The following is a 24,898-nucleotide window of genomic DNA, read 5'->3' as shown; positions in this document are numbered from 1 at the left end:
CAATCTGTGATCTGAAAGAAAATTACCCTTCAAAAATCACTTATTGTTCTATAGCTTAAGGACCCATGCTTGTCTGGACAGTTCCTCCATTGTATATATTTGGTTAATTATACTCAAGTGAAGTTATTTGCTGGACATGAAATAAATATACATTTCAAATGAAGAATTGTCATCCAGCAATGAGTAAATAGAAAAAAGTGAGGGGATTTGTTCTCACTCCTAAAGAGACAAAAAGCAAAAAGCCAAAAATCAACGGAGAAAACAAAACAAGGGGAACAAGTAAAAGCTCAATTTCAGYATCTCCAGAGAGTATTTTTGCTGTTCTGGTTATGCATCATGAATAAATGCATTGATTTGCAATGCCTTTACATACAGAATGAGTAAATAATGTGCAGCTTCTTGGAAATTTGGATGGTGATAGACAGGTTTAGGTACATGTGAAATGTCTTCCTTTAACTTTGCCTTAGTTAATATTTAAGAGAAAAGGAAAAGCTAAAATTTATTCCCACTTTCTCAGCTAAACCTGTGTGTCTGTCTGTTCGTGGACTGAACACTGCAATGTTCAATTGTGTCTGCTGAACTAATCTCTGCCTGGAAAGAGAGCCTAAAGTCTGACTTAAGCAGAAAAAAGAGAAGGTTCTGCTTATTTTAGCTATTTTCTTGAATTCCCCATTCAGCCATTGTGCCTTTACAACAGTTGCTGTGCCAGCAACTGATTTTTGATTTTTCTGGGGGAATTGAAAAATGTGCATTGTAGTTGAACAAAACCTGCGGCAGATTGAGCCCTCTTACCTACTAGCCAAGTGGCTAAAAAACAATCAAACAAACAAGCAAACAAATTACCCAAAACTGACCCAGAATRTGTGCAATTCAGTTTCCTGATTTGTCTACAGGTATGTTGACCCCACTTGTCAGTGAGTCTGTCAGGCATTTTGAGATGAGGGGCTTATGGTCTGTTTTTAAAATATTTCCAATTCACACAAAACAATTGAATGTTGATTGTCTGAACCAGAGAAGGCTCTTCTGCCATGTGTCAAAATGTGTCAGACAGTAGAACATGTTGAGAAAAAAATCTGATCAGTTGATTACCTGGGGATTACAGCAACATTGACATGAACTGTCGGATAACCTTCCTTGTGAAAAAAAAACCAAAAAGACAGTCAAAACCTTGAAAACTTGTAAACCTGGCATAAAGCATTTCCATACATTATCTTTATGTGAAGTGATTCATTGATTTTCTGTCCTTCTGTCACACAAGAAGAATATTCTCTTTGAGTGTAACACTTTTCTATCCAGTTTTAATAAACCATGGGGGAGGTTAGGTATGATGCCTGTCTTAGGCTAAATGGAATGGTGCACTGGAGCACTGGGCTTATTCTACCACTGGGAATGAGTAGAAATGACACCAGACCCTTTTGTGGCAGAAAGATCAGTAAAAAGTGTTTGTGTAGCACAAGTGTGTTGCCCACCCTTTGACCACTGCATCTGGGAGGGAGATGAGCCACGTGTGTGCACAGGAAGGGTGTGGTAATGTTCCTTCTTCCATTGAACATTCCCCAAGGGCTCCTTGGAGTCCTTTGGAAAGAAAAATAATCACCTTTTATTGCAACAAGCAGTAATACTCATGGAAGTTCCAGAAATTCAGGAGTTGATTYTATATCCATTGCCTGATAACTCAAGCTGTATTTGTGCTGGAAATTTGTGTCATTTTGGTGGAACTTTAAGTTTGAGATTAGTGATTTTGTTKAAATCTTTCACATTTTGTCCATTTCTAAGAATGGGACATATATGCCTGCATGAGCTGGAGAGAAAAAGAGGCTTAGAAACTCTGAACAGGGCGAGGATTTAAGGATGTCTGAAAAAAAGCCAGTTAGCTAAGGATGAATATAASAATAAAATCTCTAAATATCACTTGGAAGACTTCCACATAGCTGATTATATTTTATCTAAGTAATTTGAAAGATTGTTTTATATGAACACTCTATATTCACATTCTTTTACTCATTTTCTTAAAGACCTAATRCATCATATTGTCATGCATTGTCTCTCTGTATTGTAATGTGAAAAATGCTCATTGTGTTGTCAGGCATTGTGTCATCATTTTTGTGATAACTTAGAGCTGAATGTTGGAACACAAAACTGCTCATGCAGCAGTTAGCACAGAAAGGTTGCAAAGCAGAGCCATAGTGAAGGTGAAAARAAGATTTATATATGAAAAGATACAGAATAACTTTGTAGTGTCTAACAGAAAAGGCTGAAAATACAATTTCTAAGAACATGGGCAAAAGGGAAAATAACACTGAGAAGGGAGAGCAATCTGAAGGCAAGTATTGATGCAAAAAATAGCAACAAAGACATAAATTTGGGGCTAGCTACCCATGAATAAATTTAAAAGCTATTTGGAAAAAAACTCCTAGCTACTAGAGAAACTGAATTGTGTATCAACTTCTCAATAGAAACAGAAAATGGAAAAATGAAACAAACATATTTTATAAATTAAACACTGCCTGAAACCACTGAGGGTTGTATTTGAATCAGATGATCTAATACAATCCTGGGTTCCTTTATTTTCAAGTCTCCTGTTCTTCATTTATTTCTAAGTGAGATGCATGATTCTCTCCATAAATTCTTACCTTGTTTCCATCTGYCTAAAAGCCTGCAGTGTCTGCAAAGTAGCACATGTGGCCAGAGGGATTCTCTGGCTGGTCATTGCAATAAAATGCAGCCCCTGACTTCATTTCTGCCAATGGCTGCTGCTCTTAAATCAGTGGCACTAGAGAGAAAAAAGCAGGAGTCTCTGGTTAAGTCTTACACAGTGGCTTCAGGCGTATTAAGCCATGTGACATCTTAGAAGTGATTATTCTGCTCTTTAATCCCATTTCTGAGGACAAGTCGCATTTCCCTACAGAAGTGCTGCTGATTTCAGTGGAGCACAGATAAGGCTGAACTCRGTGTGATCAAACACGAGTCTGTGATTTCAGTTAAATTCCTATTTTTGAAATAAGTTTCTATTTAGTATGCATAAGGATGACAAAATCAAATCAGTGGTATGTTTCCAGTCACACTCTGATCACGGAAAGGAGAAATCAGTAAAATTCACACTYAGATGAATTTGAAAAACACAGTGAYTTTATGGTAGCAAGCTCTTCATTTTTCAATTGTTGCTTTTTATAGCAATTACATTTTCAGACACAGCTGAAAAACATTAACAARCCAGGCCATTCCAGAAAAACTGTTTCAATTCTTCTTGTCTCTTTTATGAGAGTTTTATAATATTTGCCATGGTTTATGGAATGTGAGTGAAGTCTTCCATAGCACAGCTGAATACAATGGAAACGATAACGGTATATTCAGCATGTTAAATTGACATTATAAAATAAACGAAAGAAAACTCAGAGGAAATCATTGCTGTGCCCTGAGGTGCATCAAAGATACTTTGGTATTTAAAGTTTAAATCAGTCCATGCTCTTACTCTGAATGCCAGTGTGCCACTGTATTAACAGCAGAGCTGCTGTCATAAAAGGGTCACTGTGAAAGTCATGAGGTTTGTTCCACCTGAAATATCATGAGGGAAGAAAATAAAAATCAGCTCTTGGATGTGAAACACAACCAATGGTGTGATAGCACACATGTAGACATAAAAGTAGTGCAGTGAMAGGCAGCACTGGTATTTCTGCCTGAAATAGGCATTTACAGAAGCTTTGTGTGATGTTTTAGCTTCTCCACTCAAAGTGGGATATTAAAACTTGTAACACTCCTGGCTTCCCACAGAGGCATTATACCAATCCGCTTTGACAGAGAGTTTGAGCTTGCTTGAGTGGAAAAAAATCCCACTCTCTATGCTAGAAAAGTGTATGATGTTAAAAAAGAAACAAATAAACCCATGTTGTTCTAAATTTAGTTAAAAAGTAGTAGATTTGAAAGGCTCGGTCAATTTTGGGGGGGGGAGGATAGCATCCCCTTGAATATATTAAATGCAATGTCATTCAACATATATTTTGGGATTAATACCTGTTTTATGTTTTGTTTGAATTTTTCTCTCTTAAAGAGCAGCATAGAGAAAATGTGTAGCTTTTAACAGTTCTGTAGCAGAAGTAATTTCAATTCTTTATAATTAGTGGCATTTCTAAGGAAAAATGAACCCCTAGTATTTGAAAGGTAATTGTATCTGTTGAATAAAGGAATTGCTGGAGGTGACACCTGGAGTTCTCAGCATCAGGAAAACTTATGAACTTTATCCCTCTAACAATAGATTTTACAAATTATCTTAATTGAAGCTTTCAAAATGTGAATGCTTTGACACTTGACAGCACTCCTCCTACCTGAGCTAGCAGCTTTTCCTGAATGATCATTAATTACTTGCTGATGGCTCACAACTCCAACCCTGAAGAAATTTACTGCTGGAAAAAAATGCACCCATGTGCTTTAGAGCCTCATATAACCATGAAAAAAATATTTATTCCAAAACTGTRTAAGTGACTTAGGTACATTATTCAGATTAATAGGGATTGGATATGGAAAGCCTATTAAAAAAATACACTGTTTCTTCTGTGTATTAGTATAAAATATTTATGCTTGCAAAAGTGCAAACTAATAAATATATAGAACAGTAGATGTAGAATTAATGGATGTAAGGCAATAAAAATATTTTATTTTCTTTATGCCCAGGCACAATGCACAGTAAAGAAATGTTTTCTGTTCATCTCTATTTCTGATTAAGCTCCCTGGCTAGGATCTTAATGAAAAAGTTTATTAGTTTTATGTTGCAATGAACACTGCTCTAGGGTCGAGACAGTGTTTTTTGGTAGCCAATATACTGTGTAGAAAGGTAAATAAACACCAGCAACAGACTTTCAGAGGAAAAAAATAGGTGAGAAGGAAAGCTGCATGAACAAGGGTATTCAGATGGTGTCGGTTTGACCACACAAAGAGTCAAAGTTGTTTCCTTTGAATCTCCAGATGTTATCTCTCCTACTCCAGAAACTTCACTTTTTTGGAAATAYTGAGTTATGGCTTTGGTGACCTCTTCCTGAGTCTAATCAGAAAGAAGGCTTTCATCACAACAAGATTATTACTGTCTTCAGTTGTTACTTCTAGTCAAAGTGCATCTTCTGACCCTCTGCTCTTTTTCCTTTCTGTTAGCAAACAGATACTGCTTTTTGTTATATCTGTTTTGCTGATTGGCTACAGTAATGAAAATATTTTTTTTATTGTCTTACATTCATTAGTTCTGCATCTACTGCTCCTCATACCTTGCCTACCATCCTGTAGCAGCAACCAATTTCTTTAATTACTGCATTTGAGGCAACGTGTCCTATAAAGTTTCCAGAAATCCTAAGCAGTGAAGGCATGGTCTGTTACCCACAGGGAGAACTCTTCAGTCCTAGTTTCTCTGAAAATTTGGTCCCCTGCTTTTACTGTTGGGGTCCTTCAGGCTGAATGCAGCTACACAATGGCATAAATGTACACTGTTAGTACAAATAATTTGTTTGTTTAATATTTCATGAGGAAAGCCTGACATGTCACAGTGAGTTTTCAAGACTGCTTTATCTTGCAGGTTCACAAYCAGCAGCATTTTGTGCTAATGGTCTGTCAGCCTGAATTCCTGACAGGAAATTATGTCTGATGGTTTTATATTTCTTTCAGAAACTATTGTAGAAATAATAAGCCTAGAATAGATATGGGTTAGGGTTTTTTTTTTTTTTTCTACTTTTAAGTCCCCATACAGCGATGTGATTGTATGAATATTTCTCCTACCTAGGACTGAGCACAGTTTTGAGTCTTTAATTCAGGTATTTCCACAATGCTGCCATCTGTGCAGTGGATGAATGTTTAAGGGACACTTCTGTACTTTTATTAAAGTAAAGCTCTCTCATAATTTTTCTCGTCATTTAGATAACTGTTTTTAATAATGTAATATGAACAAAAGTGCCTAAATATCATTGTTACTGAGAACAATTCTAAATTTAATTCTGTCATATAGACTCATAGTCATAACTTAGTAAAAAAATTTCTTCACWTTCAAATAGAACAGAAAGTCAAGCTGTAATTAGAGTTTTGATTTATAAAGTGAGTCTAAAATTACAGCAGAATTGTTTAAAATATTATTTACACGTAGTTATAAGTTGAGCGTATTTTGTAATTGTATTTTATTCTTTGGTAGCTATGCAGAATTATAATTGTGAAACAAAAAGAAATGTTGCCAAGTACCAGAGTAGAAATTTAATGTTGATGTTCAGTTTTTACAAACAAAAACCAACCAAAAAAAAAAATCAAACAGCAATAATACAAAAAAAAACCCCAAAACTCACCAGATATTCCAGTGACTGAAAAAGTTAACAAAAAAAACCCCAACAATGTATTCATTTTGTTCAGAGTTTTTCAGACTGGTCTATATACTACTGGTTTCTCTTAAAATAAAAAAAAATATTAAATTAAAATCATTAATTAAATTAAATTAAAAATTAAGTATTTCCCTCAGGCTCCCAGCAAACAGCTGTATTTCAAAGGGAATTATTATAACTCATATAAATAAAAGTATCTCAAAAAATACTGAATTTGTTTGTATTCATCAGTTATATGAGTGTATCAGTTATATGAGTTATATTTCTTCTTCAGTGAAGAAATTTTTAGAGAAAAATGATTCAGTCAGTAAAGGATTGCTCATAAAATTCTGCTTGAGTGCACTGCCTTATGGAAGTAAATATTATAAAAAAATGCTCTAATTAATATTCAAGAGGGRGAGAATTTCACTGAAGAGGAAATTATCAGATGGTTCAGATAAGGGTGTTCTTGTTTTTCTACATGGAATATCTGTGTTAGAACTAGTTACCTAGAAGGACCTAGAAAGAGTTTTGTGTGATTTATTATATTTTATGTAATAACCTTGTTGTTGTTTGTCAACCATTTTAGTGTGAATTACCTGAAAACCAAGAAATAACATTTTAACATTTGATGCTAGAACAGATTGAATCAATATTTTTGTTCTGCACCATTGTTTAGTTTGTTTGTTTTATTTACCCTGAATGATATGGGTTGCCTTGCAACAAAGCTCGGAATATCTCCAGAACTGGCTTTCTAAATGCTGTTAGAATAGCAGGTTTTACATAGATGCTAAACCAAAGACCAATTARTCAATGCAAAAAGCCTTTCACACTGCATTAAAAAACTAGTCCTTTAATAATTATAAATACCAATTATTATAATATTGGCATTTGCAAGGTTTTGTATTATTTCTGTGTTTTAATTTGGTTTTATGGTTTGCACTTTTGGTTTGCCATAGACTGATGGTCTATGTTTTTTACTCAAGTGGCCTTTAATCTAAGCAGAAAAAAATGGTACAGATTAATGTGGTTAATGAACTATACCATTTTCTACAAATAAAGTGCCTGTTTAACTTAATTATCTTGTGGAGAAGAGCTGGAGAAGAGTGTGTAGCATGAAGCTGTGACTCAGTACACCCCTGTCACACCTTCTGTTCCCAGTTCTCTCAGCAGGATTAGCTGGGAACACATTAGCTGTCATATCTGACTGCAATGTCATATTTGGTGGGGTATTATTCAATCAAATACAAAGTGCAAGTTAAAATAATCTAACAAGTGACAGAACACCTTTATAAAGATTGAGCTATGTATTTTGCAAAATTCTTATTCTATCTGTAGACCTGCAGAAATGGAAGAAACTCAGTTGTTGCATTGCAACTCTCACTAGCAGTATTCCTGAAATATATTTTTCCATGGTTTTTGTTCCACATTTTTGGGGGGTTTTGTCCATTACTTAGGTTGGGATTTGTTTGTTTATTTAGGTTATTTTAATAACCAAGATCTGGGTAGAAACGACCAGCTTTTTGCTCTCTCACTGAAGAACATTGGGTTGTTTTCCCAGGATTTTTGTCTCACTTCCGCTATTTCTCTCCCACAGTTGCTCTCTAAAGGGTCCTTTAATTACAATTAAGAAAACCTTTCATTGAGACAATACTTTGTTCTCCAACCCTATTAGGATATATGAGTTTTCCCTATATGCCTTGTCTTGCAGATAAAAGCCATTTTGCCTGAGCATGTCTAGAGTGGCAGAGACATTTTTTCTCCCAAAAAAACCCCCTTTGTTGCAGGGTAGGTTTCTGTTTCCTCAAAACTCCTGACTTTGAAGTCTGCTCCTCTCAAACATGGAGTTGGAAAGTCTGGGAGCTCTTGGCCCTAATGGGGCTCTCGGGACTCCCAGACTCCCCCCTGTCTGGGCAGAATTTGGACTGCTGGGTCATGCAGGAGGTCCCTGGGCTGGGTGGCCATGGGTGGGGCTGGAAACCCTCTGGCCACCATGGGGCCACTGCCTGAACACACAAGGGTTTGGTTTGGGTGGRTATTGAAAGATGAGCTGCTAGCTCAGGGAGAGAGATCCTTTCTCTTTGCTTGCTCTTAAGGCACAAAGTTTCCAYACATTTAGAGGTGATTTGCCGCTGTAATAAATCTTCCTGAATTGTATTAGGCATTTATTCTTGGAACAGTCTCATTTCATGAATCATATATATAGCCATAACATAAAWTCCCAGTTAGGTACTRGATAAAAACAGAATGAGGAGTTCAGCATTTTCCTTGTTTTCCAATGTTTTCTGCATTCAGATTTTTGCATTAACTCATGTAACTTCTGCTAAGCAGTATTTATTCAGAACGGAACAAGAGTAAACGTATGCACTTAATTTTTCACAAGAAACCGATTGATACTTGTGTAAATTTAAATATATATTTGAAAATCTATAGCATGGATATTAATAATATTTCTTCTGTTCTAACATTCCAATTCCATGCATAARAGAGTACTGGGTTGAGAGTCTGGATTTTCACCAGCACTTGACATTGATTCTATGTGTAAAACTGGACTAATTACAGTGATAAATGGATAAAGATTACAGATACAGAAGTAYTTATACATGTCTAATTGTGTAATGTGGGTTTAATCTAGTTTCATTAAAATCTTATTAATATGCAAATCCTGCATTAAGACATTTGTAGTTTCCAACAAATGTAGGATGTTAACAGGTATAACAATCTTTCTTTGCTAGCACTGCAGTATGTTAAGAGCTTATTTCCATTATGATCACTGCAATGCTGAAAAGAACAAAGTATTAGAAATTAATCACTATAATTATGTGGTCAATGCATTACCTATTTAAATTCATGTTTGGAAGCTACCTTGCTGCAAAACTCCTACAGGAAATCCTAATTCACATTTTTTCATTTCATGATCAGAGGTAAAATAAAGCTGTTTCACTGAAAATTGTTGGAAAGCTTTCCAGGGGAAAAGACAATGCCAGGTTCATCCTCCCTGAGAAAGATCATCACGTATCTTTTTGGTGAATTATTTCACCCACACTCAAATATGTACTAAAGTTGTAAAACTCATGACAAAATGTTTAAAGATTATTGCAAAAAGAGAGTGTTTTGATTGGATTGCTTTTGGCAGTGGTTTCCAAGCTTCCATGTTTGAGCACAGGCCAGTGCAGACCCATCTGGCCCAGATTGTGCAGAGTGCCTTGCAGAGATTGACTCTGTGAGAACTTGGTCAGGAGCTGCACAATGTGATCTCTGCCCAGATCCAACTTATGCAATCAAAGCATAATACAGATTCCTTCTTCCCCAGGCACTCAGATTTGCATCTCAAATAAATTCCAGGAGGAAGTGAGTCCTGGGGCACATCTCTGACACCTTGAAATGACTGAGGATGAAATCCTGGGGCTGTAGGCTCAGCTGATCTCWGATGCCTTCACTGGCTGTGACTTTAGGGCTTAACAGTTTTCCTTCAGTTCTCCCAAATTTCTTTGTCACTTCTCTCAGTTGCAGAGTRTGTTCTTCACCGTGCATGGCCCTTGGCAGCACTCACATGCCCTCCTCTYCATCCTGGTAAGGCTGTGCTGGGACACAGCCAGGGTGTGCTGTCCCARACACAGAGCAGCAGAAGCAGTGACCTGGCTTCATTCTGTTTCTCATGTTCCCAGACCAGACCTGTCTTTCACATAACCCATGCACCATCCATGCACCACTTTCCAGGCTCCTTGGTTCCCTCATGACTCTTTTGAGACATTCCTCTACAAAAGCTGACTTTTTCTCTTTTGTGATGCTGTGGAGATGCTTCTCTGAATTATGAGAATGTTGGAGGTCTGTCTGTGCCACCCTTGCCATTCCTCCACAGAATTTTCAAAAGTTAGTAGTAATTGATACATTTTTAGACATTAAATTGGGATTTGGAGGAGCCTTTTCCAAGATAGTGCAGATGCATCTTTATTTCTATAACCCTTATGCTTTCTGATAGGTTTCTGTCCTTTCGTACTTTTTTTTTGCCTCTGGCTTTTTTTCCTCTCCTGTACAATGTGTATTTTTCCAAATGCTGTTTTTCCAAATGCTGTTTCCAATAGCATGTTTTATTATACTGACAAGAACAGCAACACCTCTGTAGATTGTCCTAAAGCAAAGGCATGACAGAATAAATGAGCACAAATAAGTCATCTTATATGACTTTTGTGTTTCTAGTCCTTCAGTTCCTTTCTCCAAGGGGCAAGTGTCCTGCCAAACTTCTGCCTCACATGACACTGGAGACCCAAACCAGATGCTGTCAGAAAAAGTGTGACTGCTGCCATTTGAACCCACATCCCAAGGGTGTGATAAATGGCCACTGGAAACCATCAAGAATTGATAGAACCCATGTTGCTTGAATTTTGTTGTTATGCACGTTCAGCTCCTTATTCTACCCGTTCAAATTGCTGCTGGGAGAGGTTATTTATTTTATCTACAGAATTCTGATAATGCATATGTCTTGTAGAAAGACACAAAGCTGCAGTTTGGATGGTTTAAACTCTCCATATYTCCAGTTTCCTATGCACAAAGTAACAGTAAATAAATTTATTTGCTCTCTACTTCCTTGGTGTAATTTATACTGGTAGTCTTTGGCTCAGAAAGCCCAGTTGAAGGCTTTGCTACCATCTTAGATATGTTCTCACAAAAAGTCACACTAGCTSATGATGGAGAATAGCTGCATCATCTTGCCTTTCTTTTATGCACATATTCATGGTTTCTGCATCTGGAGGATCTGGAATGGAAGGATGTCTGACAACACGTGTCATCTGCACATCATGCAATGTGTTTTCAAGTGCCTACCTCACTGCTCACAGGAGCTTCTGGTGCCTGTGTTTAAGATCAGGGCCGAGGAGCACAAAAAGCTGCATGAGGATGCATCCCTATAATGCACTAAGTGCAAGAAATTAGTACATAGATCAAGGAAAGATGTGCAAGGATAAGACCCAGTGGATGGATAAGTCCTTGGTGGTGTTTTCTTATTAGTTTATATATATTTTGGAAGTCAGTATTTCTAYAGAGGTTTTTGAAAGTAAATGTATCTATAAATGTGCTTTTTGTTGTTTATACTCACTTGTTAAAATGCTTAGAACAGAGGAAGGACTTACCTAGGCTTGCATAATATGTGTGAATTTGGATCTTGTATACAAAGCTGAATGGTGATAATCCATTTAGAACAGATAATCCAGCACATGAGGACTCACAGGTGGAAACTGGTAGTAAGAGAATACTGATTTTAGTAGTTTTACAGTTCTTCAAACTGTAATGAAATCTGCAAGCAGATACGTGTCTAATGTGTAAAACTAACTGAATTATGTAGCTGATCAACAAATAAAATCCATGTTTTATTCTCTAAAAATAGAAATATTTCTATTGAAATATCCAACTGAAGGAATGAAGAAAGCTAAAGATCATAAATTGATACTTTCAGCAACCAGACAGCTGCTTCCTGGGGGTACTGTCAGGCCAGCCAATGTTGCACAAAAGAGTCCACTGCCTAAATGGAAGGAAACATGAGTGACAAATGTGGTATTTAACTGAACTTGTTATTAGAGAGGTCAGAGTCCTTGGGTGGTGGGAGAAATAGACCTTGCCAGGAGTGCTGGCAGTATCTGGTGAGGGGATGTATTAAATAATCATCAATGACAAGTATACCCATAGGGAAGTAAATGTTTTGTCTTCTTTTATTGCTGAAATAAAGTGGGTAATAATTATAAAAAAAAAAAAAAAAATAGGAGTTAGTCTCTTTGGAGCCATCTTTCCAACTGTTAAGGTCTTATAGAATTTTGGAGTATCTTTAATTTTCAGAATTTCAAGAATTTTAGTAGAAACAATCATTCTTATTTTTAATAAGCTCGTCACGTGGTACTCTGGGAGCTGTTGTGTGGATTCGCTGCTCTGTTACCTGCTTGCCATCCCTGAAAAGAATCTCAAACAGCAGATGTGAAAGGAAGGAGTGTCACTCCTCTAAAAYACGATTTTGACAAATTTCACTGTCTCAGAAGGCCCTGCAGAGAGCTGCAAAGCAGAGCTAATCAGGGAGGAGTGCATCATGAGGCTTGTTCATCTCATCTGATGGGAGGGGGAGTTTACTAAAACCACTGTCTTGTTGGATCTGTTTCAGGTGGGATTCCATTTGTCCTCACTGGAGAGTTTTTCCAGCAGTCTCAGAGGCCAGCTGCCTTCATGATCGCTGGGACAGTCAATTGGCTCTCCAACTTCGCAGTCGGACTGCTCTTCCCYTTCATCCAGGTACCAAATCCCTTCAGAACTCATGTGCTGTGATATTGTTGGTACAGTGGGACGTGTAAGGTTTGAGAAGAGATTTCAGGTGATAATAAACACCCTGTTATTGAAGTGGATGACATTTCCACCGTGTTTGTGACACAAATCAGCTATGATACCCACATGTCTGCTTGCTGGAATGTGTTGGAAAAAATTGCCCTGCAACAGGAAAAATACTGTAACGATGAACAGCCCTCTATGGCAAATTTCCCATGACAGTTTTTGCTGTGCAGTCTGATGATTTTGTCTGGGTTCACAGCCACTGATGTGATCATTGTTGCCCTTTTCTTCAGCCATCTTCTGGTTTTCGCCATGCTTTGAGAATTCATGTTACTCTCATGGGGGAAGAGATGCTCTCTGCATCTTCCTCCATAAGCTTGGTTTTATGACTCWTTTTTTTTCAACTTCTTCTGTCAGGCTTTTTTCTTCTTTAGCTGGTTCCTTCTTGCTGCAGTTTAATTGCTACATGGATTAATCTGTTCTTGTCCCAGCTTCCCCAGGCTCCCATAAGCTTCATTTTTTGTAGATTGTTTGGCTGCACTAGTCACATGGAGGACAGTTTGATCAAGAGCGGTCTGATGCCTGGGATTTGTATTTTGACAAGTTTATTTAAAAAAAAATAATAAAAAGAAAATTCAAAATTCAACACAGAACAACATTCTCTTGCTCTAATTCCTAAGAACATTYCAACACAATTGATGCGTTTTTGTATGGCAAAAAGTCTTCAACCAGCTTCTAATTAATAAAAATGCTGRGGTTCTTTCCTTGTTCATGACCTCTCCCAGGGATGGTCTGCACTCTCTGGAACTCACATTGAAGCTGATTCTTTATCTCAGGAGCTGATCAGCTCAAACACAGCTGATCAATCCCCTGCCTGACCATGTCCAAACTCTTAAAAGAACAATCTTGCTCCAATGATAACAAAGAGTGAAGCTCCAAACTGCAGGGCAAAAGAAAGAAGTCCTCAGTTTTGGTTCTTTTAAATGCACAGAGGAAAATAATAGGGGAAGAGGAAAGGTATAGGGAGAGCAAATCTTCCAGGCTTGTAGGTCCTACACCCAGGAAAGAGATTTTGGATTGGTCTTCAGATCATCTCTGAGGAAGAGATTTGATTAACAAGAGCTGTTCGTGCCTTCTTTCAAGTGAAAATTATTTAATTCTGCAAATATCATATGCCTAACAGTATTTCCAGTACAGTAAAATTATCATACTCTATGACTTTATATACTGCTTTTTCATTTTACAAGTATAACTGCTTTTACTATGTAGTAGTGTTTTAAATTATCTGTGTGAGGTAATTTATGGGAGAACTTCAAAGCTTTATAAAGTCTGACCTGTGATCTAAGTTTGRCACAATTTAAAATTTCTTCTAGCAGGAAAAAGTCTCTAGTAGTTTTGATTACTTGGATCACCTTCAAAAGTCAGCATGATTATAAAGTCTGTGATCTTTCCAAACTCTGCACACCTACTAACACTAACTGCAATTAAAKTTATGTCTTAAGAGCTGCTATGTCTTAAGAGCTTCTTTTCATATTCATCATCTTAAGCTTCAGCTTATTGGAATTGATGAGAGTTTTTCACAGTTTCATGGTGAAGGCTTTTCCATCTTAGACATTCTCAGGAGAGATTTTCAAAGGGAGATAGAGACGTGATTCCTTTTCCACCGAGGTTGTTAAAACATCTACCAAATGATAGAAATTGGACAATTCCCTTGTGCTTTTGAACCCTAACCTGGTCCAGGGGCAGCCTTAACTCATCCAGTAAATGGATCCTTCTGTGTGGTTTCATAGTTTTTTCCTCCAGAGGATGGGGAGTGACTGTTTTAAGTAGCATTAGACCATCCCTTCCAACSCCACTGGCCAGGCACTTCCATCACCTGCCTCCATGGCAGCTGGGCAGGGACAGAGAACAAGATCTCAAATCTAGGGGTGTTTAATCAGAATATTTTTATTTGTTTTTTTAAATTATCCAGAGACATTTAGAGAATAATCCCATTTCTCAAAAACTGCAGTTTCTGCCTCCTGCACAAACCTGGGGATCACCCTGACCTCTGGTCAGCTGTCACATCTGAATTTATGCAACTCAGGACACTCCCTACTTTTCCTGCTAATGCTACCTGACACATCACCTGGTGAAATCTGTTTTAAAATATCCTCAGTAAATTCAAATTAAAAGGCAAACTCTCTATTTTATTATGTGCATATTAGAGTTTTTTGAGTGATTTTGCATGCATCCATATGAAGTTGGCTGTAGCCTTGGGGAATTTATTATTATGCATCATAAAAATATCCTGTTGTGTGATTACAAAATTAGCCAGTTTAGTTTTAATGAAGGTAAATTAAATTTCTAGCTTGAAGGTGGTTTTGCTTTCTTTTCTACTTTTAAAAAAAGAGAAATAAAAAAGAGAAAAAGCTTAGAGTTTGCACCTAAAGATGAAAGCAGTGTTACTCAGACTTTGATTTTTCAAGCTTTTTCACAAGATCAAACTAGAACATCTCCTCTTTCCCAAGTTTTAACTTTTTTCCTATTTCAGTCAACCTTATTTTCAAAATTTAGTTGATGAGTCACCTTCTTCTTTGCGGAAAGGCAATATCCTGTTCTTAGTTCATTTTATAAATCTATACCAGGAAAAAAAATCTTTAAAATACCTGCACAGGATGCATGCATAATCCTGTCTATGTATTTAAATACTAACCTGATTGCTTGAGAAACAGCAGCCACTTTTTTTGATCCTTGGTGTTCTTCTACAAAATTATCCCAAACATTTGGGAAACAAATCTGGTAACTTCAGAGTTACTAAAAAAATCAGCTAGTAGTCAGTTTTCCAAATGTCACCAATTAGTTAATTTGAATGACTAGATTTTTGCCCTTCAACCATCTGTAGATAAATATAATCAAAGGATGGCTTGAGTCATACATTAAAATGAATGGATGAGATTGAAAAGTTAGTACACAAATCAATTTTTCACAAATTAAAAAACAAAACAAAACAAAACAAAACAAATTGAATGTGGCTTTTCTTCCAGGCCTCAGCCCCTATTTGAGGTGCTGAAATATGAACAGAGGCACAGTAAATCAGTAGAAATCAGGGACTAGAATGTATATATATGTGGCAATGGATGCAATGAGCTGAAGCAGGCACAGGGAGCARCAAACCAGCAGAAAAGTGGAATCTAAAGGGCTGGAAAACTTCTGGTGCAGTAGAATAGGCTTGTGTTAAGTTAATACCCTTCATTAGCCCTACATTTGTGGGGACAGACTTCAGTTATCCAATGGTGTAGCAGGACTTTAAATTATATGTTATATAGAAAAAGTTTCTGTTTGCTCTTTGTAATGCATTGTGTAAATACAGAGAATTACTAAACATTAATAATTCTCAAATAATTTCACAACATGTTACTTTCATTATATGCTGACGCATTTTTATTTCATATTTCAGGTTGTTCCATTAGATTGCTATGAGGCACTTAAAGACTCTGGTAAATTAGTATTGTACAGTAGGACAACATAGCAGATTTCTCCAGAAATTTTCTGTCRTAACAGTTTATCTTTCTAGAAGACTGTGCAGAGCCTTTTTTTAATGTCAGTCACACTCTATATTCAGTACATATGAGGCAATATTTAAATTCCTATGTATTTTAWTTTTTATTTTTAATTTTCAAGAGCAGCTCATGTTCAAACTTTCCTCCTAATACCAATGTTTCCAGATACTGGGGAATACAGAGGAATACCCAGTTATAATTACAGGACTGCTATATGGAAAAAYGATCTTTCTCTTAGCTGGGGTTTGACCAAAATAATCTGCTTGGATCTGTAATCCAGATGGAGCTCRGTATCCTATGGGATAAAGGTGATACAAGCCTTGTAGTCTTAGTTCAGATTGCTTGCTAGTACAAGGGAAAGACCTGGATGTGTGTTTATTTTCCTCCTTTTAGAAACTGATTTATTTGTGCCTGAGAAGGAATGCTTCTGAGTCATTACATTATAACCCTTTCTGGAAGGTCTCTTGTAYTTCTGCTCTGTTTCTTCCTTATTTTTACATTTGAGATTTTCTTTCTCATGTCTCAAGATTCATTTACTCAGCAGGATTGTCTTTTGGTTGTCCTTATTYTTTCCTTACTGTCTAATAGTACCCGTTGACTTTTTCTATTACTCAGCACAAGGATTTCAATAACATAGGTGTGCACAGAAAGTTATTCACAGTTTGCCTCTGTCAAGCTATTTTAAGCTTTTTCAAATACATTGTTTCATTATATGACAGTGCCCCTGTATTAAAGGAAATGGCTAAAGTTCCCCTCAAAGATGAGAAAATGAAATGTAGGCCACTAGAAGGTTAGATGTGCTTATCTTAATTTGAAGCAAGCCACTTCAGGTATATGGATATAATACAAGGATCTGTTAAGTTTTTAGGAGGTGATAGTGAGTATGGTGAGGGTCAGGGTTGAAATTGCAGTTCATGTCTAAAAATGTCTCTATTTTTTACTTAGGAATTATGTTTCATACATTATATTTTAGTGCTCTGTCCTTCTTCATTGTCCTGCACTTTCAGCAGAACCTTAAATTGTGTCTGGAACAGAAGAAGGACAAAGGGTAAAGGACACAAGCTCTCATTCATTTGTTTCACTGTGTTATATCAATTTCAGGGAAAGTGARGCCAAATGTCTACATGAATAACAGTTTTTCTGCTGATCAATTTTGTGAGACATCGAACCATTATCATTTGACCTCACCCTTTCAAATACCAGGTTGATCCCCATCTCATTACTCCAATCTTCATGGCAACTTCCAAATGCAAGGACCCATTGGTAGTGTCAAGGGTTGTGACTTTGCAAGTTGAGAATTTATTGCATTTGCTGGAAAGACCCAGAAGTTGTGTTTTAAAAAAAAATGTGTTACGTTTGTTAAATTGATTCAGAGTTTGTTAATTTCCTCATTTATTTTGCTGTGCTTGCCCTAGAATATTTATTGGCCCATTTCCAGTATCACAGTCCTGATTAGAATTTAACCTTTGCTGCAGAGTGTATTAAGTCAGTAACAGGCATTGTTAAATAGCATAGAATGATGTTCCTCTCAATTGCTTTTAGATTCTTCCAAACCATGGTGTTCACAGCATGTAAACTATTAGCAGGAAGACTGCTCTCGGCTAGATTACTTCAAAAGTGGCAAATTGTGCAGGCTTTTTAATTAAAACCAGAAATCTGATCATTTAAATGGTAGGGGGTTTATTTGTTTCAGTTAACCTTTTTCGCTTTAAAAAAAATAATCTCTTGCTCATTCATTTTGGGCACTAAAAGTCAGTTCATAATGATAAAAACTAAGTATTCTTTACAAATTTTTTTAAAGGGTGTTGGAGGAAATGCCTGTACATTCTGTCTAATGTGTAGAGCAGCCACTCACAAGATGGGGATATGTTTGTTCACCTCTTTACTTAAGAAAATGTGGCAAAGCTGCACCTGCTCATTCATACACCTCTCTTATGCAGCTCTATCTAATGCTCAAAGTCAGACCTGAGTGCTTGCCATGCCTGAGATCTAATTCTGGGGAATTGCCTGAATCCTTCAATTTTGATTCTTTTCTGTGGTAATTGCATGCATGTCTTAGGTAAATCACTTCTTGATTTTCCTTTTTTTCTGCATAAATACAATGCMTTGATCATCTACAGAAAAAGAGAAGACAAAAATGGGTAATTCAGGATTCAGCTGGCCASAATTTGCAGAAATGCTGTTTTTTTAAATGACCTCCTTAGAAAGCTGGTATGAAAATAAAAGGTGATGCATTTAAGAGGTTATGCTGAACTCTATAGTGATAGGTCTCACCAGCTTTGAAAAATCCMATGTAAATCCTGCTTTGAAGAGGTTTTATAACTCTGCTGACTAAGCAGGTGCTTCCCTCAGGAGATTGCATCAATAAGTGTGTCTGCAGATCTTTTGCCCTCCCCCGTACACCTGAGAGGACCTTCAGTAACCCATGAAGGGTGTGGCCCTTCAAAGACCTTCACTGTGTATCTGGCCCTGGCTCTGAGCCGAGATCTATCAAGAGACAGAGCTGTTGTTATTTGGGAAACCACCTGAAACTCTGGGCAACTTTGAACCTTGGGTGTTCCTGCAGGAGGTCACCTTGAGGAAATGCTGAGGGAAAACAACTACGAAGCACGGACGGTTGTGGGGCTTTGTTCTGGCTTCTTTCTGACCTTTGGCTTTCCAACCATGCACGTAAACGCCTGGCTTCAACTATTGCTAAGGAAAAGTTCCCAGCTCTGGCAAGCCTGCCTGGTGCTGGGGGAGGAGAAGCAGCTTTGTGAAGGTGGCAGCATGTTCTGAACCTGAGCAGTACGTGCAGGCAGCGTGAAGGGACCTGCATGGGTGCAGGTGTCAGTGGGATGTGGATGGGACTGGCGTGGTGCTTCCTGCATGGCCAGGAATGATGCTCCTGATGCTCCTGATGCTCCTGCTGCTGCTGCTTGGGGCAGAGTGTGGGACAGCAAACTGTCCTCATGAGAGAAAATGGGAGAAGTACAGAAATCGCATACTTTCCTTGAATATTTTCTCTATTTTCTTAGAACTTCCATTCAGAAGTGCTGACTTGATTTTACTACTTCTCCTGACATTCCCTTCCTCTTTTAACTGCCCCTTCCAGYTGTTTAGACATGGGATATTTTGTTAAGGGGTCATGCTACTCTTCCTGTGCATACAAGTAATCACTTTTTTGAACACTGAGGCTTCTACCTCATGTAATTAGTGAAATAATGTCACAAAGCATAGGAAARAAAAAAATCACCTTTTCAGTTTTATCATATATGTTGTCATTATTCTTGTCAGTAAAGAATCCTGAGATGAGCCATGTCTGTTGGCCCAAATATCCACTTGCAGAGCATSTGGGCTTTGTCACCAAAGATTTTAGTTGAAGTTCTTCCTTAGCTTTTTTCTCCCACCCCAGCCCAAGTTAAGCCCTCTGGAGTTTTGCTTGTGCAGTAGCAGCAGCAGGCTCATCTCCAGCAAGCTGGAAGGAAAAAAAAACAACAGAGACTATGGGTTAGTTAAGTGTCTGTGGTGATTRCAGACAGTGATAGTAATAGATAGGGATACAGGTTTCATGGACATAATAAAATAATATCTAATATAATATAAATACAGTACAGTAGTTTCATGGAACAAAGATTCAGTTTCCTGTCAGAGATGTCTATCAGTACCTTTGCTGCAGTAGCCATTGTTCAATAACTCAGCATTTACTGGTTTTCCATCACATTATCTCCCCCTCTAGATACCCCTGATGGGCACATCAGATATGCTTTGGCCAATCTATTACTTGTTCCACCTCTCAGATCTCTCCTCCAGCACCAGGCAATTCGAAATACATGAGAAATAGATAAAAATGAATTACACATCTAAGTTGAACTGTATCCCACACATGTCCCACTAAAGGTTTTTACTGAGTTGGGATTTTTGGTTTAACATTTTCCTCGTCCTTTATCCTGTATTTCTGTCCTACATCCTTTATCAGGGTGCACTGCAGATAGAAGGTTTCATGCTTGTAATGAGTAATTTAATTAAAATGTGGTGTGCTTCTGTGCCAATGCAGGTTTGGGTGATATTAATTGAAATCTGGATGACTTACAAAAGGTTTTTTAATGAGTGGGTTTGGGTTTGTTTTTTTTTTCCCTGTGAGTGTAAAATAGTAACCAGCTTTACAGAAATATGACTGAAGAATGGCTGGTGAGAAAAGTGCTGTTTGTGGTCACTCTGCAGTGTTCCTGTCTGGGAATTATGGCCCTGTTGGACAAATCCTGGTGGACACAAGTGTAGCCTTGTATAAATCCTACAAAACCCACTTGCAGGATTTATAACAAATTTTACTTTTTAGCTTATTCCCTGTGAGACTTCATTTGGAGGTCCTTGAGGTCTACTTCTTAAGGGATTGCAGAAATTAAGACAAATATTATTATTACCAATAAATATAAATACATTATCTAAAATAATTGCAAATAAAATATGCACTCATGAGTGTTTAGTTCAATTAGAACAGTTTTATAGAGACATGAATCAAAGATAATAAGCACTAATTTATTTAGCTCATGGACAGCAAGGAAATAAAGAGKAATAAGAAAGGTAGGACACAGCTGTGTCCAAGAGATGCAGGTAACTTATTACATTTGGTTGCCAGGTTTATTAATACGTGGTTCATTTTCACCATGGAGAGTATTTAAGTCAGTGAAATKTTTAAAAGTGAAAAACATGATTCTGGATTGAAGCTCTGCCATTCAGCTGAACAACAATTACAAATGCAGAAGATTCAGATGCAAAATTTAAATTCTTAGCATGACAGGATGATYTATGAGGCACTGCAAAATTATTTTCTTCTGTCTACTACATCCGTTTGCTTCTGCCTCTGAATAAGTTTAAAAGTTCTACCTGTTCCATGCCAGAATTTTTCCCCCACGCATCACCCATGCTGTTTGACTTGTGATTGTCAGGTTGCTCAGGACTTCATGCTTCCAGGATTTGATGTAAAAACTCTGATGCTCTCAGAAGTCCATAGACAATATCAGAGAATGCACTTGCCAGCTTTTTCTATTGCAGGCAGGATTTGAAGCACTGAACTAGGTAATGAATTATCCACAAAAAACAGGGAACATTGTGACTTGGCAGGCTGGCAAYTAGCCATAATATTAGAAAGCAGATGCAGGAAAGGGTTTTTTCCTTTTTTTTTTTTTTCTTGTTCCATGCAGGAATTGATGCTCTTTTTGCCCACCATGCATGATGTATAAAGAGTAAGTGAAAACAACAACAGTGCTAGGAATTGTGTACACCTTGAGCACCCGAAGCAGGGAGTTAAACTAGCCTGCAGGGTAGGACTGGTGTGACAAAAAATGCACAAAATCAGGGTGGCATCACTGTCTGGTTCTGTCTTGGTTGTTTCAGTTGCATACCTTTGATGGCATCTGTAAATATGTATGGGTAGGAAGGCAGCTCTGCTTMCTCTGTCCTCAGTGACTCTCCCTGGGGGCACCACAGACAGGTCACCTTAATTTTGGAGCTTATTTTTCTCTAGTTTAATTCAGCCTTGTCAATAAAAACAAGTCAAAAAATATGGGCTCATTGGATGTTTGAGAGTGCAGAGAAGAGAGAGGGAGAAGGGAGCAGAGAAGGAAGGGAGGTTTTCTCAAAGATTGCAAGTGGCATAATACAAACCTCTTACAAGTTCAACAAAGCACAGATGGCAAAATCGTAATTATCAAATGTTTTTTCACAGCTGTGCTGTTGAAAGGTAACCAATTGCTGCTAAATGATCTAATAATCCTCAGGCAAGAAATACATTTCAGTGAAGTACAATTCCTACTGGCTGATTGGACCCTTTTTAATCAATTTATAAATGAACTTCTTTACATCTCTACTTTTTGCAGTGAAGTAAAATCCATACCACTCAAATATGGTCTGTACTTTGCTTTCACTTAGCTAACTCTTACACTTTCTAGCATGAAAAGAAATGCATTTTATGGATTTTTTTTCCCTGCTGTGAACTCCCATAACCACATGAGTGATAACAAATGTGTTCCATTTGGATTTTTTTCCTTGCTTATTTTGCAAATCTCAAAGCCTGCAACTATTGTGATGAAGATGCCCCTGGCTATGGCAGTTTTTCCACGGGTTGTGTCGAGGTGCACAGCGCTGCTAAAGCATCCTCAGTTTCTGTTCCTAGGAGCTGGGAGGCAGTGTGCAGAACAGCCCAGAGAAACATCTGCCTTGTTTCCAGAAATCCCAGGGCAGTGCCAGGCTCAGTGAAGCACAGGAGCCCTGCTGCCACCTGCACTGCCTCAGCTCAGCCTGGTGGCTCCCAGCACCACCCAGATTGTGGCCTGGCCAGGAACCTGCTTGGCTGTCGACAGAACACAGGCAGTGTTGGAAGAACCAAAAATTCATGCATTTTTATGGACTTCTCAGCACTCTGACTTGCAATCAGTGCCAGCATGTACGGTGCTTGGTTAAAAATTGCTCCACACACGCCCCTTTTTCTTTCAAACCATTCTTGCATTCTGARTTTTTTCCCTTTTGTAACAACCATCTCCTTTGTTTCCTATTCCCAGGCTGGTTTACAGACCTACTGCTTCCTGGTGTTTGCTGCCATCTGCTTTGCAGGAGCRACCTACCTGTTTTTTGTCCTGCCAGAAACAAAAAACAAGACATTTCATGAGATCAGCCAAGCATTTGCCAAAAGGAATAAAGTAACTTTAGAAATGCAAGAGATGAACCACTACCCGGCAGAGAGGAAATCAAGTGCAGAACAAGAATCAAACTTCACATCTTCAGCGGACAATGGGGAAAGCAAAAAAGGGATTGTGTAAAACCAGGATGCACTTTTGGGGGATGGGGGGAAGCGTGCTCTTTTCTTTTACAGCAATGCACAGCTTTTTCATGGGACATCATGGCCTGCTTCCCCCTGGAAAATGTTCAAAGTGAGGATGGGTGAACTCATTAGCAGCTGGGGCAATGGTTGAAGCAATGAGGGGTGGGAGTAGCAGCAACTGATAAAATAAATGAGGTGGAGATCTCCTGGCACCTGTGAAGCAGCTGCTGYGGTGAGTGGGATGGGAAATAGAGATTTGGAGAGGGGAAGTGGCAGTGGGGATCCAGGGCTGGGAGCAGCCTGGTGTGCTCTCAGGGATGTGGGTGTGCTCTCACCATGAGGAGGAGGAGGCAGAGAAAGGGGAAAGATCCCAGTAGGGCTGTGCTGAGAAGCAAGCATGAAATAGTACCAGAATGTATTTCTCCACATTTCCCAAGATGTCATTCAAGTCTCCCATGAGAACTGAGACACTCCCCTGACCTCCCATTCCTTTTCCAGCTATTTTGATTTTCAGTTGCATTGTTTGAACATCTCCCACCTTCCCACAGATGGGCAGCTCTGGGTCCTGATRAGTTTCCTTGTCTCACTTGCAAATCCTGATTCACTAGTAATTGAGTTGTTTCTAGTTTCCGGGTTTGCTGGTACTGCATTTCTCTGGAGATAAATATTTATAYAATTGTATTTTTTAARATTAAACTTAGAAGCTTTAATATGAAAATTAAACCTCACAGTAAAGTGAGAGAACTCTGATGGCATGYGCAGGGTATAGTATTAAAACAAAAATTCAAAYAYGAAGTGTCYTGAGGGTTGGGGWTTTTAAATTGCTTTGTTTGTTTACRGCTTTTCTKTTCAAATTCCTTTTAAAGCAAGTCTTAGGAGCCAAAATTTCCCTGAGACCTGATAAGTGTTCGTGCTTAACACTCAGATCTCTCCAAAGGAATTTGGATGCCTGTTTCTTACTTAAACACTAATTTTTATTGGGCATTAGATTCTGAAGCCTAGTTCACTTTAATAAGTCTTACAGCTGCTCTSAGTTAGGAGTAAGACACAAGAATARAGTGCAGCATGTAGGTAGAGTCAACTGCTCCCACAAGTTATATTTAATAATCTAGAAATTCATGCATTTAGAGCATTTTGGTGAGAAAATTTGCATTTATATTCATATATGAATGCATATATGAATATATATATATTCCAAATATAGACATATATTAATATTCAATGGTTTCATATTAGTGGCTTTAAGGTGAAAGAGGGTAGATAGAGATTGGATATTAGGAAGAAATTCTTTACTGTGAGGATGGTGAGACACTGGGAGAGGTTGCTCAGAGAAGCTGTGGATGCTCCATCCCTGGRACTGTTAAAGTCCAGATTGGACAGGGCTTTGAGCAACCTGGTCTAGTGGAAGCTGTCCCTTCCCAGGGTGGGGGATTGCAACAAGATAGCTTTAAGGTGCCTTCCAACCCAGGCTATTCTATYCTATGATTCTGTGATTTATATTCATATATATACACACAAAATGGATAATTATTTTCCAGTATCTGGGGGGGTGTTTGTATTTCTCCAGGTGATAAGCTGTTTTTTGTTTTGTTCTACACTGTAAATTACTAGACTGTTTGTTCTAGACTGTAAATTAAAATCAGAGATTCAAATGTTCAGCTGTTACTACTAATTTATGTATATAGTTTTATACTGTGATTTATTTGTATGTGGCATATTTAMTGCAGACATTTTAAGCTGACCTAATAGGGCAACTTCACTACTAGGTAAKAGACAAAAAATTGATGGGCACTTTTATGCCAGAATTTATGGGGTTTTTATTGAGATGGAGGTGCAGCAGTAAGAAAATGAATATATGTATGAGAAAAATAATTAAGAATGAAAAAAAAATTACAGGTTTGGTGCTACTATTAAGAAAGAGAGTGAAT

At 37.8% G+C, this 24,898-nt stretch overlaps 1 protein-coding gene across 3 annotated transcripts in view; it reads left to right on the top strand.

Annotated features, from left to right (window-relative positions):
* The window catches only part of SLC2A9 (solute carrier family 2 member 9), an 81,496-nt gene extending 57,732 nt beyond the window's left edge, over nt 1-23,764 (top strand). For 2 of the 3 annotated variants that reach the window (XM_057373490.1, XM_057373489.1), the window contains exons 12-13: nt 12,469-12,596; nt 22,711-23,764. In XM_057373490.1, coding sequence (XP_057229473.1) covers nt 12,469-12,596; nt 22,711-22,968 — 386 coding nt within the window. In that variant the 3' untranslated portion in view covers nt 22,969-23,764. Of the gene's footprint in view, nt 1-12,468; nt 12,645-22,710 lie in introns of those variants that run through there. The other variant, XM_057373488.1, reaches the window with a different exon arrangement.
* The last annotated feature ends 1,134 nt before the right edge of the window (nt 23,765-24,898 follow it).

This window comes from Malurus melanocephalus, unplaced genomic scaffold (genome assembly GCF_030028575.1).
Source record: "Malurus melanocephalus ecotype Western Australia unplaced genomic scaffold, MMel_1.1 scaffold_199, whole genome shotgun sequence".
NCBI classification, from domain to species: Eukaryota; Metazoa; Chordata; class Aves; order Passeriformes; family Maluridae; genus Malurus; species Malurus melanocephalus.
Note: the sequence above shows the minus strand (reverse complement) of the source record. Positions and strands in the feature narration are given on the sequence as shown.